Source organism: Arvicanthis niloticus, chromosome 23, assembly GCF_011762505.2.
Source record: "Arvicanthis niloticus isolate mArvNil1 chromosome 23, mArvNil1.pat.X, whole genome shotgun sequence".
Classification (NCBI taxonomy): domain Eukaryota; kingdom Metazoa; phylum Chordata; class Mammalia; order Rodentia; family Muridae; genus Arvicanthis; species Arvicanthis niloticus.
The window spans coordinates 33,216,134-33,228,793 of NC_133430.1; the positions used below are offsets into that span (position 1 = coordinate 33,216,134).

A 12,660-nucleotide genomic window follows, 5' to 3' on the forward strand; every position below is an offset into this window, starting at 1 on the left:
CTCTAGCGCATCAAATTTCCATAAGAATGCTTATCAAAGAGGTAGGTTTCTTGAGTCCCCTCAAGCCTCCTGGTTTTCTGGGGTGAACATCACCCAGGGGAGCTGCTGTCTCCTCAGATGCCTAAGGATACAAGGCTAATAGTGTGGGCCCAAGGTTAGGACAAAGTCTTCTGAATATCATCCAGATGTCCCCACTCACAGCCCAAGTGTCCTGGGGCTTACAGCTTTGGGAAGCACCACCGCTCAACCTGGATAGAAATGAGCGTTGAAAGCACCTTTATCTGAAGATCAGGAATCCATTTAATTACATTAGTTCCTACCAAGAGGGTGCAAGGGCTTTAATTTCCAGAGTGGGTCAAGTCAGCAGAAATGGATCACTCACTCTGGGATGACCTGGAACCTTCCAACCCTGTTTTTGGCACTGTGCAGGGTTTCAAAGTCTTCTGTGGATACCTTACCCCACTCTCCCTACTGACCAACCCTGCTCCTGATGACTTAAAATAATAGGATTGGATCTCTCTCTCTCTCTCTCTCTCTCTCTCTCTCTCTCTCTCTCTCTCCTCTCTCATCTCTCTCTGTCTCTCTCTCTTTCTGTTCTTTCATTCTCTCTCATTTTTTTCTAACAGCTTTTCAGACACATTATTCACCATATAATCCACTCACTTAAAAGACATGCTAGTGCTTTCAAGTCTGTCTACAGAGCTGTGCAAACATCTCTCCAACCAACTGCACAACACTTTTATCACTCCTCCAAAGAAACTCCATATCCATTATCAATGGATATTTGTCTTCAGCTCTTCATCATTCTAGGCCTCCTTATTCCTGGACAACAGTTAGTCTATGTTCTGTCTCTATAGATTTGTCTCTTCTGGACAGTCTATGCCTGTGGAGCCATACAGTACAGAGCTCTGTGCCCAGCTTCTTTCGCTTAGCGCCATGTCTCCAGGCTGATGACAAAGTTGTTGTAATGTGTATTGTATCACATTCTAGTTCTTCATTATATTTTCACTGCCAAACAATACTTCATCTCATGGGCACAACACATCTTGTTTTTCAGTTGCCAGACATGGGTTATTTCCAGCCTAGGTTTATTAGCAGTCACAGAGCTCCGAACAGAAGTATTTTACATTTGTGTATGTTTTCATTTCTCCTGGGTGTAATAACTAGGGGTAGAGTGGCTGAGTCATGTATTAACTCTAGGCTTAAACTTGTAAGAAAGTGCCAGGCTTTTTTTTTCCAAAGATGATTCAGCCTTTCATACACTGTCCCCGCCATTTACATCTCTGTATTGTAGGAGAGTTTCAGTTTCCCCACAGACACCTGTTATTATCTGTCTTCTTTGATATTGCTAGCCCAGTGGGTGTGAAACTGCGTTTCACTCTGGTCTCGATTTGCATTTCCCCCGTGGCGCACAGTGCTGGGGGTTTTCTATGCCTCCTGTCCATTCCCGAGGCTCCTTTGGAGAACTCCTCATAGCACTTCTGCCCATCTTTCAACTGTACCCTTTTTCTTTTATTACTGACTTTCAAGAGTTCTATCTGTGTCCTAGATGTATCTGTCAGTTACATCAAATTGTGCCCCAGTCTGGGGGTGTCTTTTCGTTTTGTTGATAGTGGCCTTTGAAGCAAAACAGCTTGTAATTTTGATGAAGTCCAGTTTCTTTGTTGTTTGTGTTTGGTTTGGTTTGGTTTTTCTTCTCTCTAGTTCTTTGTGTTGGATGGGGGGTCATAGCTAAGACATCAGCGACTAATTCACAGGTCACCCGGGCCTACTCCATTGTTCTGAGAGGTTCACAGCTGAGCCTTTTGTTCTCTTTAAGCTGATCTCTGACTGTGGTGTAGGATGGGGACACAGGGTGGCTCCTCAGCTTCTATTTCATTTGATTTTTCTGGTACTGTCTGTTGAGAAGGTCATTGTTTCTCCCATTGGATTGTTTCGATACACTCCCTGGCAAAAGTCGACCGTCTGTGCATGTGTGGGTTTATTTCTTGACCCTCAGCTCTCTTCCTTAGATATGTCTTTATCCAGTATTGTTACACCATCCTGGGTGCTTTTATCTAGGTCATAAGTTTTGAAATGATGTCTTTCTACTTTCTGCGCACATCTGGAATGTACTCTAAGGAACTGGAATGTGGCTGGAGAAGAGAGACCAACAACAGGGCCTTACGGACTGGGAATTGGGGAGTGTCATTTAAAAGAAAAAAAAAAAAAAAAGACTGTCACTATCTTCAGACACACCTGAAGAGGGCATCAGATCCCATTATAAATGGTTGTGAGCCACCATGTGGTTCCCGGGAATTGAACTCAAGACCTCTGCAAGAGCAGCCAGTGATCTTAACCACTGAGCCATCTCTCCAGCCCCCAGGAATGTCATTTTTATGCCTTGCCCTGCCCTGTGTAACATCGTGTGAGCTACTCAATTTGTTTTCGGTTTTGTGGCGGGTGGGCTCTGAGCTAGTTGACTGTGTAAGGAGATTTTGATTCTAATATTCTGGAAGAATGGAAGTCTCAGCTTGTTTAGGCCAAGTCTACCTTAGTGTGCATATGCAAGTGTATGTGTGTGAGTTCTTGGGGTTTTGTGTGTGTGTGTGGGGGGGGGGGAGGTATGGTACAGGCAGATGTGGGTCACAATGCTGCATGTGTGTGGAGATCACAGGACAGTACTGGGTGTCAGCCTTCACCTTTCTGTTTTGTGTGAGACAGGGCTTCTTTATGCTGTGTAAGCCTGCCTCTGCCTCCCATCTCTTCATGGGGATGTGCAGGGTTTATAGACATGTGTGCTGTTCTGTCCTTCTCTTACACTGGTGCGACCTCTTACTCGGAATGTGAACTCAGGACATCAGTGCTTTCCCCCACTTTCATTCATTTCCCAGCCTCACAGACTTTCACTCAACGTGGAATTTAAGCACAGGACAGGATGAGGACACACACACGTACACACACGCACACATGCACACACACACACACACACACACATACACACACACATGCACACACACACACACACACACACACACACACACCCCACTCCAAAACACCTCTGAGGTCTCTCTCAGTGCTGACTTACACAGATTCTCCCTGATGTGTGGTTATATCTGATGAGGATACTAAGTTATACTGTCATGCCAGGAAGCCACAAAGACCTTGAAGATTACCAGGGTCATGTCTGAAAGGCTCAAGTTCTCAGTGGTCCAACAAGGGGCCTCAGCAAGGGCCAATAACCACGATGGCTCTCAATGCGTGGGATATAGTTATGTTTGTAGGTTCCCAACACAGCTACAAAATAAAGTTCTTATTTAGAACCTCTGGATTCTGTGATCTGTGAGAGACCGTCGGTGGCTTGGCCTGGTTCTCAGAGCCTTATCTCTTTACCTGCTTGGCTCATGTGTGGGCCCTGGCCAGTGCTTTGGCTGCCAGACTGCTGTCATCATTGTTATCCCACGTCCATCCATTTGGAGAAGGCATGGGGAGCTGCAGAGTTTTTGGAAGTGTCCGCCCACCCAGACTGACCAAGCTCCAGCTGAGGGATAAACAGTATCCCTCTCAGCAAAGTACCTTTGTCTACATGAACACAGAACCATTGCCAAAAATTAAGAGAGAGAGAGAGAGAGACACTAACTCCACTGGGGAAACCTCTCCACCTCTCCCTTACAGCACCCTGCACTCTGTGGTTCCTTGTTATTCTTTGTTTCCAAGCCAGGTCTTCTATTAGATGAATAAAGCATGCGTTCTCTGTGGGCTGCAGGGCCTGGGATCACGTGGCTTCTCAAACAGGGGTTTGAAGACATCAGGAGGTTAACAAGATGGCTTTGGGCTAAGGAGGCTGAGGAGGCTGAGGTGCTTGGCTGTAGTGGGGACTTGTGCTTGAAGCTTTGCTCCTCCTGCTTCTCTCTGCTTTGCCCCCTCTGGGCCTCAGTTTCTTCCCAGAGAAAAGCAAAATGGCCAGGAATGCACTGAGCCCAGAGAGAGGAGCTGGACTCAAAGGTCACCTACTGTATGGTTCCCTTTATGTGGCTTTCTGAAAAAGGCAAAACACAGGGTCAGAAAACAGATCAATAGCTGCCAGGAACAGAGGGTGGGGGAGGGACCAGCCACAAGGAGCACAGGGAATATTTGGGGTGATGGACTTGTTTGTCTCGTGGCCATTATTACGTCATAGTGTAAGTTTATCAGAACTGATAACACTACACAAAAGAGGGATGAGCTTTATTACAAATGAATTACAGCTCAGTAAACAAGCAGAGAAATGAACACACGCACGCACACACCCACTCACGCATGCACGCACCCACGCACGCATGCATGTGCATGCCGCCGAAGTCGCTCTCAGTGCTGACCTGCACAGATTTTCCCTGAGGTGTGATCATGGACAGCATAAAGCGATAGCCAGAATTTTTATTTGCTTTTAAAAATCACACCCACTCCTGACTCTTCCACTTCCCCTTAACTCAAACAGCCTTTCCATGATGTAATGGGAGAAAGAGGAAAAGAGGAGTGGTTTTTCGTGTGTGTGTGTGTGTGTGTGTGTGTGTGTGTGTGTGTGTGTGTGTTCAGCTATTGAGAATTAAAGCCTCTCCCTTGGGAGTGGTGAACGGGTATCTTGTCTCTATAGATGTTCTCAGGATGGAAGCCCTGTCTGGCCTTCTTTGTTCTGGGTCAGCGGTCTGAGTCTCTGGCCTGAAATAAATGTGAGCTCAGAATTCAGATCCCAAGGAAGACTCCATGTGGCCCGTAGGACAAATGCGGTTGTTGTTGATGGAGACGTGGTCTCCTCTGTTTCTGCCTCTGTGAGGGTATGAGGGAGGAGAACCCTCCTCAATGGCCAACCACTCTGTTGGTACTGAGGCACACTGCTGGGTATCCACCGAGGTCATCCCAGTGACACAGAGAGGGAACCAGGCTTTCACTTCGAGAAGACAGCAAGGGGTTTGTGGCAGTCACAGAGAGGCAGCTGTCTGCCCAAGCCAACAAGACCCATAGCCTCTGGGCTGGGAGGAAGGAATGGCACCCCAGACCACAGGGGCACAGGGGCACAGGGGCACAGGGGCACAGGGGCACAGGGGCACAGGGCACAGTCCCCAGATCTATCTCAGGGGTACTCAACACCAGACACTACTTCAGGAGCATCTGCTGTGTGCCAGGTTCAGGCTCAGTTGTTCACATTAGTTTTTAGCTATGCTCTTCTTCTGGGAAGCAAATGCTCAGTCTTCACAATCAGGAGCAATTCCCTGGTTTGTTGGCTGAAGCAAGTCAGGCCTGGGCAGTCCAGCTCAGGGTTCTGAGGAAGCTAAAACAGGAGGAGTGTGCCAAACAGAAATCTGCACAGCTAAGGTCCTCCTCATCCACCCCCTTTACGTTAACCAGACTCTGACATCTCCATGGCTGTGTGGCCTATCCCTCCTGGTGCAGAGTCAAGGATGTCCTGTAACCTCTACTCTGGGTACAAACACTTCAGGATGAAGAAAGATGAGCCCAACAGCTGCAAGCATTTACAGCGCCACCACCTAAGGAGCCCGGAGTTTCTGGGGAGGGAGGGACCATGCTGGGCAGAGCTTTGTGATCCCAGGAAGGGATGTGTCTGAAGAACACCTGGGTTTGTACGCTGTCACATACCAAGAGACGTGGTGTTTTAGGATTAGAGGGCCGGAGGGTACCCTGGAGGCTCAGACCAGTGAGCAACGGAAAGCTTGCACCAGGGGAAGCATAGCCTCTTGCCTATTAGGTCAAGGGTCGTGAGGAAGCTAGATGAGGATAGGAAGCAGTCGAGGTGGCTCGAAGACATTTTTGGGTGGGAACAGCTCTCTGGGTTTTAACTGGTCCTCTGCCAACTCCCACCCACAACCTGCGTCTGAACAAATCTCTGTCCTTGGAGGTGGGTAGAGCTGTGTGCACACAGGGTAGCAGTTTGCTAGACAAAGATTGTGGAAGTAAGTCAGATGGTAGGCTAGCAAGGAGATGGTCCCTGTGGGGTTGACTGTCGCCGAGGAAGGCAGGGAAGCATAGCTGTTATGGGTGGGCCAGGACCTGATGGCAGGGAAGAGTATGGACTAGAATGGGACACATGTCCCCGTGAACCTGACCTTCCTCATCAGGACAGCTGTACATGAAATGGCCCTGACATTGACAGACAAGATGTGACCGATGACCCAATCCACATCTCTGAGCAAAATGTCTGCCACTGAAGCGTGCTGCTAGGTGCCAGCCTCATCATTACCAGAGGGTCCTTGTTACTTTGTTCTCTCCCCCCTCTCCACAGCCTGATTTTTCAGGCTCCCGGTGTCCTGCTGCTTTGGCAATGGTGGAGAAATGAGATTGTCTGTCGCTCAGGAAACCAAGACTCCCTGTAAGGAGCAGTCAGTATGCAGCAGGCTTTAGTCCTTTATTTAAGAGGGTATCAGAGTGGTCCTTAGGGGTCAGTCCTGTGTATAGACACCGCAGGGCAGAGTGACCACCCAGACAAAGTCAGTGGTTACAGCCTTTTGGAGACACAGCCATCCCAAGCCCCTGGGATGATCTGCTTTTCCTCTCTTGCTTTGGTGTCCTTGGGAGAAGGAAACTGATACATGTGTCTATATGTGGTGGTGCCGGATGAGTAGAGATGAGGCAGATGAAACAGGAGGTGTATCTTGCCCAAAAAACCCCTACACAGCAAAGAGACACACATAGTTAAGTGGACTTTAGTGGGTTCAAGTTTATTTTTAGACTGTTTCCAGCATGTTTGGTCCTGGGGTCCAGTTCCCCAAATTCCAGAAAAAGAAACTAACGAGAACCACATGCACTAAGGAGGAGGCCATTCCGACGTGTCTGTGATCATGCGGTGAATGGTCATAGGCTATAGGACAGGGACCCTTGGTGTGGGCAGGGCTCCTCAACCCCAGACAGCTGATAGCAGCTGGCTCTGCCCCCTGTCTGAGGCTTGGGGACAGCTGGGGTCCTGTTATTGGATCCTGCCACCTCAGGGTCCCAGGCCCCTTATTGCTACATTTGCTACTTTGCTACTTGATGGCCCCTGGGTCTCGCCCAGGGGGAGGCCTTATCACTGGGTGGCACTAATGAGTAGGTTGCTGGCGTCTGCTGTTGCCATGGTTACATGAGCACAGGCCTCTTTCGGAGAGTCCAGTGGTGAGTGATTAGCAATTTATTTTGACCACTATTCAACTATTCCACAGTACTTGCCACAAATTCATCTCAGCCAGGTCCCTTTGGAGGTTGGTGACATATTGTTTCTCCCCAGCCCCCGGGCTTCCCAGTTCCTGGAACTTGCTGGAACATTTTCCTCCAGGAAATTCTCCAGGGCCCAAAGATGAACAGCCCTCAATCCTTTCCCCGTTCTGGAAAGGCTTCTTGGTGCTGTCGTCTGAAGCCCACACATGCGGAACAGAATGGGAGGACGAGTTTCAGGAAAACCACCAACTTTCACAACAAGCAAGAGGGGCAGGCACCTGGTTCTGTATCCTGTTGGTGAGGTAGTTTGAACATCCCAGGAATCCTGTTGGGTATGTCCCCAAGTGTTTGACTAGTCCAAGCAGCAACTTAGCATTGTAAGAACTCTTCCTGGGTCCAAGCCTGGTACCTAGTTACTGAGCAGTGAGCAAACCTAGAGAAGACTTAACTAACTTCACTGGCAGTTGGGCCTCCCTTTATTTTTGGGGCACAGCAACAGCTGGCCAGGGAAGTGAAACAGACATGTCACTTTCTAGAAAGACAGGTTGTTTCACCTGGCTTCCTGGGCCAGCCTCGTGTCAGGGTACGGTGCGGCTGGCTATTTAGATGTACAGTCTCCAAGCTGTGCTCTTGCCAAGGCAGGAAATGTTGTCAGCATTTGTTTCCCAGCCTGGGCCTGTCTCACCTGCTGAGACTGGGGAGTTGCTAAAATGACACTTGCTCCCCAAGTCATCACAGGGTAGATTCTCCTCTCAGACCATATCAAGCTGGGAGAGCCTAGCAGGCTTCCAGGGAGAAGAACAGGGCAGAGGAATCTGCATTACTGAGGAATGATCATCAACCATCTTGATTTTGTCTGTGTGTACCAGGCCAAAGGGAAGCTGGCTGAGACCCAATTTTTTAAATCTTAGCATTGTAATCTTGCATGTCAAACTGACTTGGGCTGATCAACTCGGATGGCACAACTTTGTTCTACTTTGTTTTCTCAACCTGCCTGATCTACTGAGGCACACACAGTGGCCACATGCCTGTGCTTACCCCTTGTAGTGACATGGGGATGAAAGCTTATTGCTCCAGGCTTGACTCCATCTAGAGTGTCTGTCTGTCCTTGGCTCAATTGAGCCTACTAACTGTCATGTCTACTTCTCTGTTTCCCTGGGGGTGTTTAGAAGCTTGCCTCCTGTTCCATCTCAGAACTAGAGTATGCCTGGCTCTGGATGGGCCATGTGGGGACCTCCAGAGTAAGGCCAATTTTTAGGTCAGCACAGTACAAAACCAGCAGATAAGAATTAGGGCAGAAAAGGGCACAGAAGCTATGGCCAAGAAGTCTGTCCTACCCAGGTTGCAGCCTGGCTTAGAATGTGTTCTGTAGTCCATAGAAGGGGCAGGGGGCAGCCAGAATCCTTGTCCTGCGTGATTGAGGGCACGATGTAACCATGGTTTGAGAATACCAGATGTCTTAGTGTCTGCACAGCCTAGGGCACCCTTGGTAGAGAAGCTTCCTTTGTGCAACGTTGGATGGAGATGAGCTCGGACTACAGCTTTGTTCAGAATCTGGAGGGTTCTATGTAGAGGGATTTAGTTGTTTGTTGTCTTATTTTGTTTTAAGTGGAGAGAGAGAGAGAGAGAGAGAGAGAGAGAGAGAGAGAGAGAGAGAGAGAGGGTTGGAAGACCTCGTAACTTGGGTTGTGGTTTCATTTCTCCCACTCACTACTCATGTGACTACTTTTGTTTGCCAAGGCTCAATGCTGGCAAGAGTCTGGGTGTTCACCTTTGGAGATGCCCTTGGATTTCCACCATGTCTCAAAGAAGAGAAGAACTGACCTGGAGACAGATGTGCTGGCCAAGAATCTTACACGGAGGATTCCCCTGTGTGGGACCAACAGGAGGCTTGTGGATCTGGGGTTGTGTATAAGCAGGATAGACAGGCTTTGAAGGTGGAGGCTGGGCGGATGGATCACATGATACACCCAGAAGGCTGAGACTGAACAAACACTTGGAACTTGGGTCACCAGCTTACATAAGCAATGTTTGCCTTCCTTCCTTCCTTCCTTCCTTCCTTCCTTCCTTCCTTCCTTCCTTCCTTCCTTCCTTCCTTCTTTCCTTTTCCTTCTTTGTCTATATACTCTCAAGGGGGAGTTTTCACCTATGGCCATATATAGATCAAAGGAGGGGCCAACATGTGTTGGCAGGGCAGGTGTGTGTGGAGGAACATGTCTGAATTTAAAAGCATGTTGCCTAATATATCTGCATCTGAGGGCATCTGATGATCACAGTAACAATGACAATGACCATACTAGTGACCATTTGCTAAGCACCGCCTGTGTGTTCATTCCAGACCTGATGTGACACTTTAAGTGCAAGACTTCACAGCCAGGTTGGCAAATGGTTATTCACCTGAAGAACACAGAAGATCTTTTGCAGGCTCCAGTACAGTTTGCCTTTTCCTAGTCCTAGATGGCTGACTACATCTAACAGGGTGCTTTGGCTAGGTCTTCAGAATAAGGTTGGGAAGGGAATTCTGTGACTCTGGCTGGACCTATCATTGCATATCATGTTTAAGCTTCTAGAATAACTGGGCCCTAAACCAGTGAGAATCTGGCCAGGCCTGGTAGGATACCACCATGTGCCAATGCATCCACCTCCAGAAACTTCCATCTTGGGCTACCAGTGGGGAGAAGCCCAATGGCCCCTGAGTTCATGGCCATGTTTATTGTGAATAAAATACAAGGGAACAAGCCGAGGTGCAAGGGGCAAAATCAGAAGACAGGAAGTAATAATCTTTTTAAAAGATTGTCACCCGAACCTTCAGTGGCTAAACAACGCACTCCGTTATCTGTACTGGGTACCTCTTCAAGCTCTGTACCCTTGGACATTTGATGGAAACTAGGGGTGGCCACCACACCCATGGAGACTTCTTAAAAATGTGGTCTCACAGAGGGTGGAGAGAACTTGAAGGGTCATTTAGGGCTGAAGATGTGACTTTCGACATTTTATGTGAAAGCAGCGTCTGTCACCCACCCAGTAGACTTGGGTGGCCACCAGTGGGGGAGGGGGAACAGGTAGCAGTGAGCACTGCCAGTGCATTAGAGTGAGTAGTAGGGAGGTGATGCTTAATACTATGTGCCCAGGGTCCCTCTGAAGCTTGCTGGAAGGCAGAGTCCCCAGATGACTGGACAGGTGAGGTTAACATCTTGAGTGATAGTCAGTCAGGAACCCCGTGACACATTCTCTGACCATGTTAGAAATGGACCCTTGTTGAGAATAAGCATTGGTGTGTGGCTGTACAAGAGAGAGGCTATAAGCAGGGCCTCTCCCGGCTGGCCCAGCACCGTGGACTTTTTTCTCTCTGGTCTCCCCATTCACCCACCGCATCTTCCCACCAGTGCCCTCTGCGGCCCTCACTCTTTTTCCTTCACAGTGACCAAATCTCCCCGCAAGGAAGCTCTGTCGTTGGACGTGGAGCGTCGTCTGCCCGGGTATTCTTCCGGCCTGGGCCCTGGGCCTGGGGCCGGGGCGGTCAGGAGGACTGCATCAGGCCCGTAAGGCGCTTGCCCGCCAGCGACTTTCCCTGCAGAGAGAGCCAAGACAGAGACCACACACAGGTGTGCAGACACACAGAGGGACAGAGACAGAGAGCCAAATGGGTAAATTAATTGTTTTCGGAGTCACTCTGGCCAAAAGATCAACCACCCATCCCAGCTGACCTTGTTGATAAGGATCTCTATGGGTAGAGTCCCCAGCTAGGGACAACTGAGATAAACAGGACTTGGGGCAGGTTAAGGGAGTGTGTGTGTATGTGTGTGTGTGTGTGTGTGTGTGTGTGTGTGTCTAGTGCTCTTGCTGGGTTATGGAAGCTTTACATACCAAAGCCTAGTCATTGAAGTCCTCATATCCTTTACTGCCTGTGAGCTGCCCTGCAACTTGATTTCACTCTAGTGTGTAAAGAAAAGGTAGGCTGGGGAAGTCTGAGGTCAGGAATAGTCAACACAAATAGATGATGACCACAGATCCGGGTGATCAGAAATTAAGGAATTAATTAGTCACGGCAAATCTAAAAACCATGACTCCTACTTGAAATGAAGGATTGACACAGAGGATTTGGGGACTCTTGGCTCTAGGTGCTGTGACTGTGAACATGACTGGGTCCTTCAATGTTTTCTGCAACCCCCGGGAGGTGCCAGGGAGCTGCAATCCTGCCGCCTTTGATGTGCCTGATTCCCGAAGGCAGTACCAAGTGTGATGGCTCTGAACTGGGAAGTCTATGAACTCCACTTAAATCCTATGTGGCCATTATTCTCAGAATCAAAGAATAAACAGGACCATGAGGTCTGGTCTATGAGACACAGAGGTCCTGGGACAGTCTAGTTATTTGCATGCTTTGGAGGGGTGGTTGAGAAGCCTATGATCTGGGAGGGAGTTCAGTATTGGGCAGCAGGAGGAGGCACAGGATGAACGAGGAGGCTTGGACACTCCCGTTATTTTCTTTGACATGGTTTCTACTCTTCCCCTACACCCCCTTTAGAGATTGCTATTATAGGCCATGAGTCTCAGGGAAGAGTGTGGCTGGACCCCAAGCAGATTGATCACCATAGCTGGGAAAACATTCAAAGGCCATCCTGCTACTGACAGTGGGTCAGTGACATCTGTCACCATCTGCAGAGGGCAACAGATGATCCCCCACCAGCAAGGGCTGTGGAGTTTGGCAATGAGAATGCACGGGCCAGCCGTTCCTCATGCTCAATTCCAAGTGGGATGTGGGGGCTCATTTTGTTTACTGGGCTTGACTGCATGTAAGCTGGATGTAATTAAAAAAAATTGATCTGGTTGGTGAAGCCTAGTAAGGTACTCAATAGACCTGCTGACTGATGAATTGATGGAGAATGGGCAGAGCTAATAAACGAACAAGAGCTTAGAGCTGGCAGGGTGCATGGCTGTGTGTCATCCGGCTTAGCTCTGTATGGAGGGACACAGTCAACTAGCTGAGATGGCCGTTGGCATGGATGAAGGCTTGTCCAGAAATGGAATTGCCTCAGAAGCTGTCATGGAGTCTATATCTATTCCCCCTTTTTCCTCTTTCCTTTCTTTCATTTCTCACTTATCTTAAAAAAAAATCACAAATGCAAACACACACACACACACACACACACACACACACACACATAATCTTCCCCATCAACAACCTTACCTCAGTCTTCAGATACACTAAACTCAGCCTGCAGCAACCTATGTTTATACTAGGCTAAAGATTTTTCAATCAGCTTTAAAAAATCTTGGAGCGTTCCTATGTCAGTCGTGTGTGTGTGTGTGTGTGTGTGTGTGTGTGTGTATCTGTACATGCACATGTAAGTATATGTGGCGTTCAGAGGGACAACCTCAGGTGTCTTTCCTGAGGAGACACTTGTCCACCTCAGTTTTTGAGACATGGTTTCTTATTGGCCTAGAACTCACCTGAGTAGCCTAGGCTAGCTGGACAGCAAGCACCAGGGATCCACC

General features: G+C 48.6%; 1 protein-coding gene across 10 annotated transcripts in view; it reads right to left on the bottom strand.

Moving 5' to 3' along the window:
- Positions 1–6,666: 6,666 nt before the first annotated feature.
- Rgs6 (regulator of G protein signaling 6) overlaps positions 6,667–12,660 on the bottom strand; it is a 523,682-nt gene continuing 517,688 nt past the window's right edge. For all 10 annotated transcript variants that reach the window (XM_076921773.1, XM_076921779.1, XM_076921775.1 and 7 more), the window contains one exon: positions 6,667–10,735. In XM_076921773.1, the coding sequence (XP_076777888.1) occupies positions 10,566–10,735 (170 nt within the window). In that variant the 3' untranslated portion in view covers positions 6,667–10,565. The remainder of the gene's footprint in view (positions 10,736–12,660) is intronic.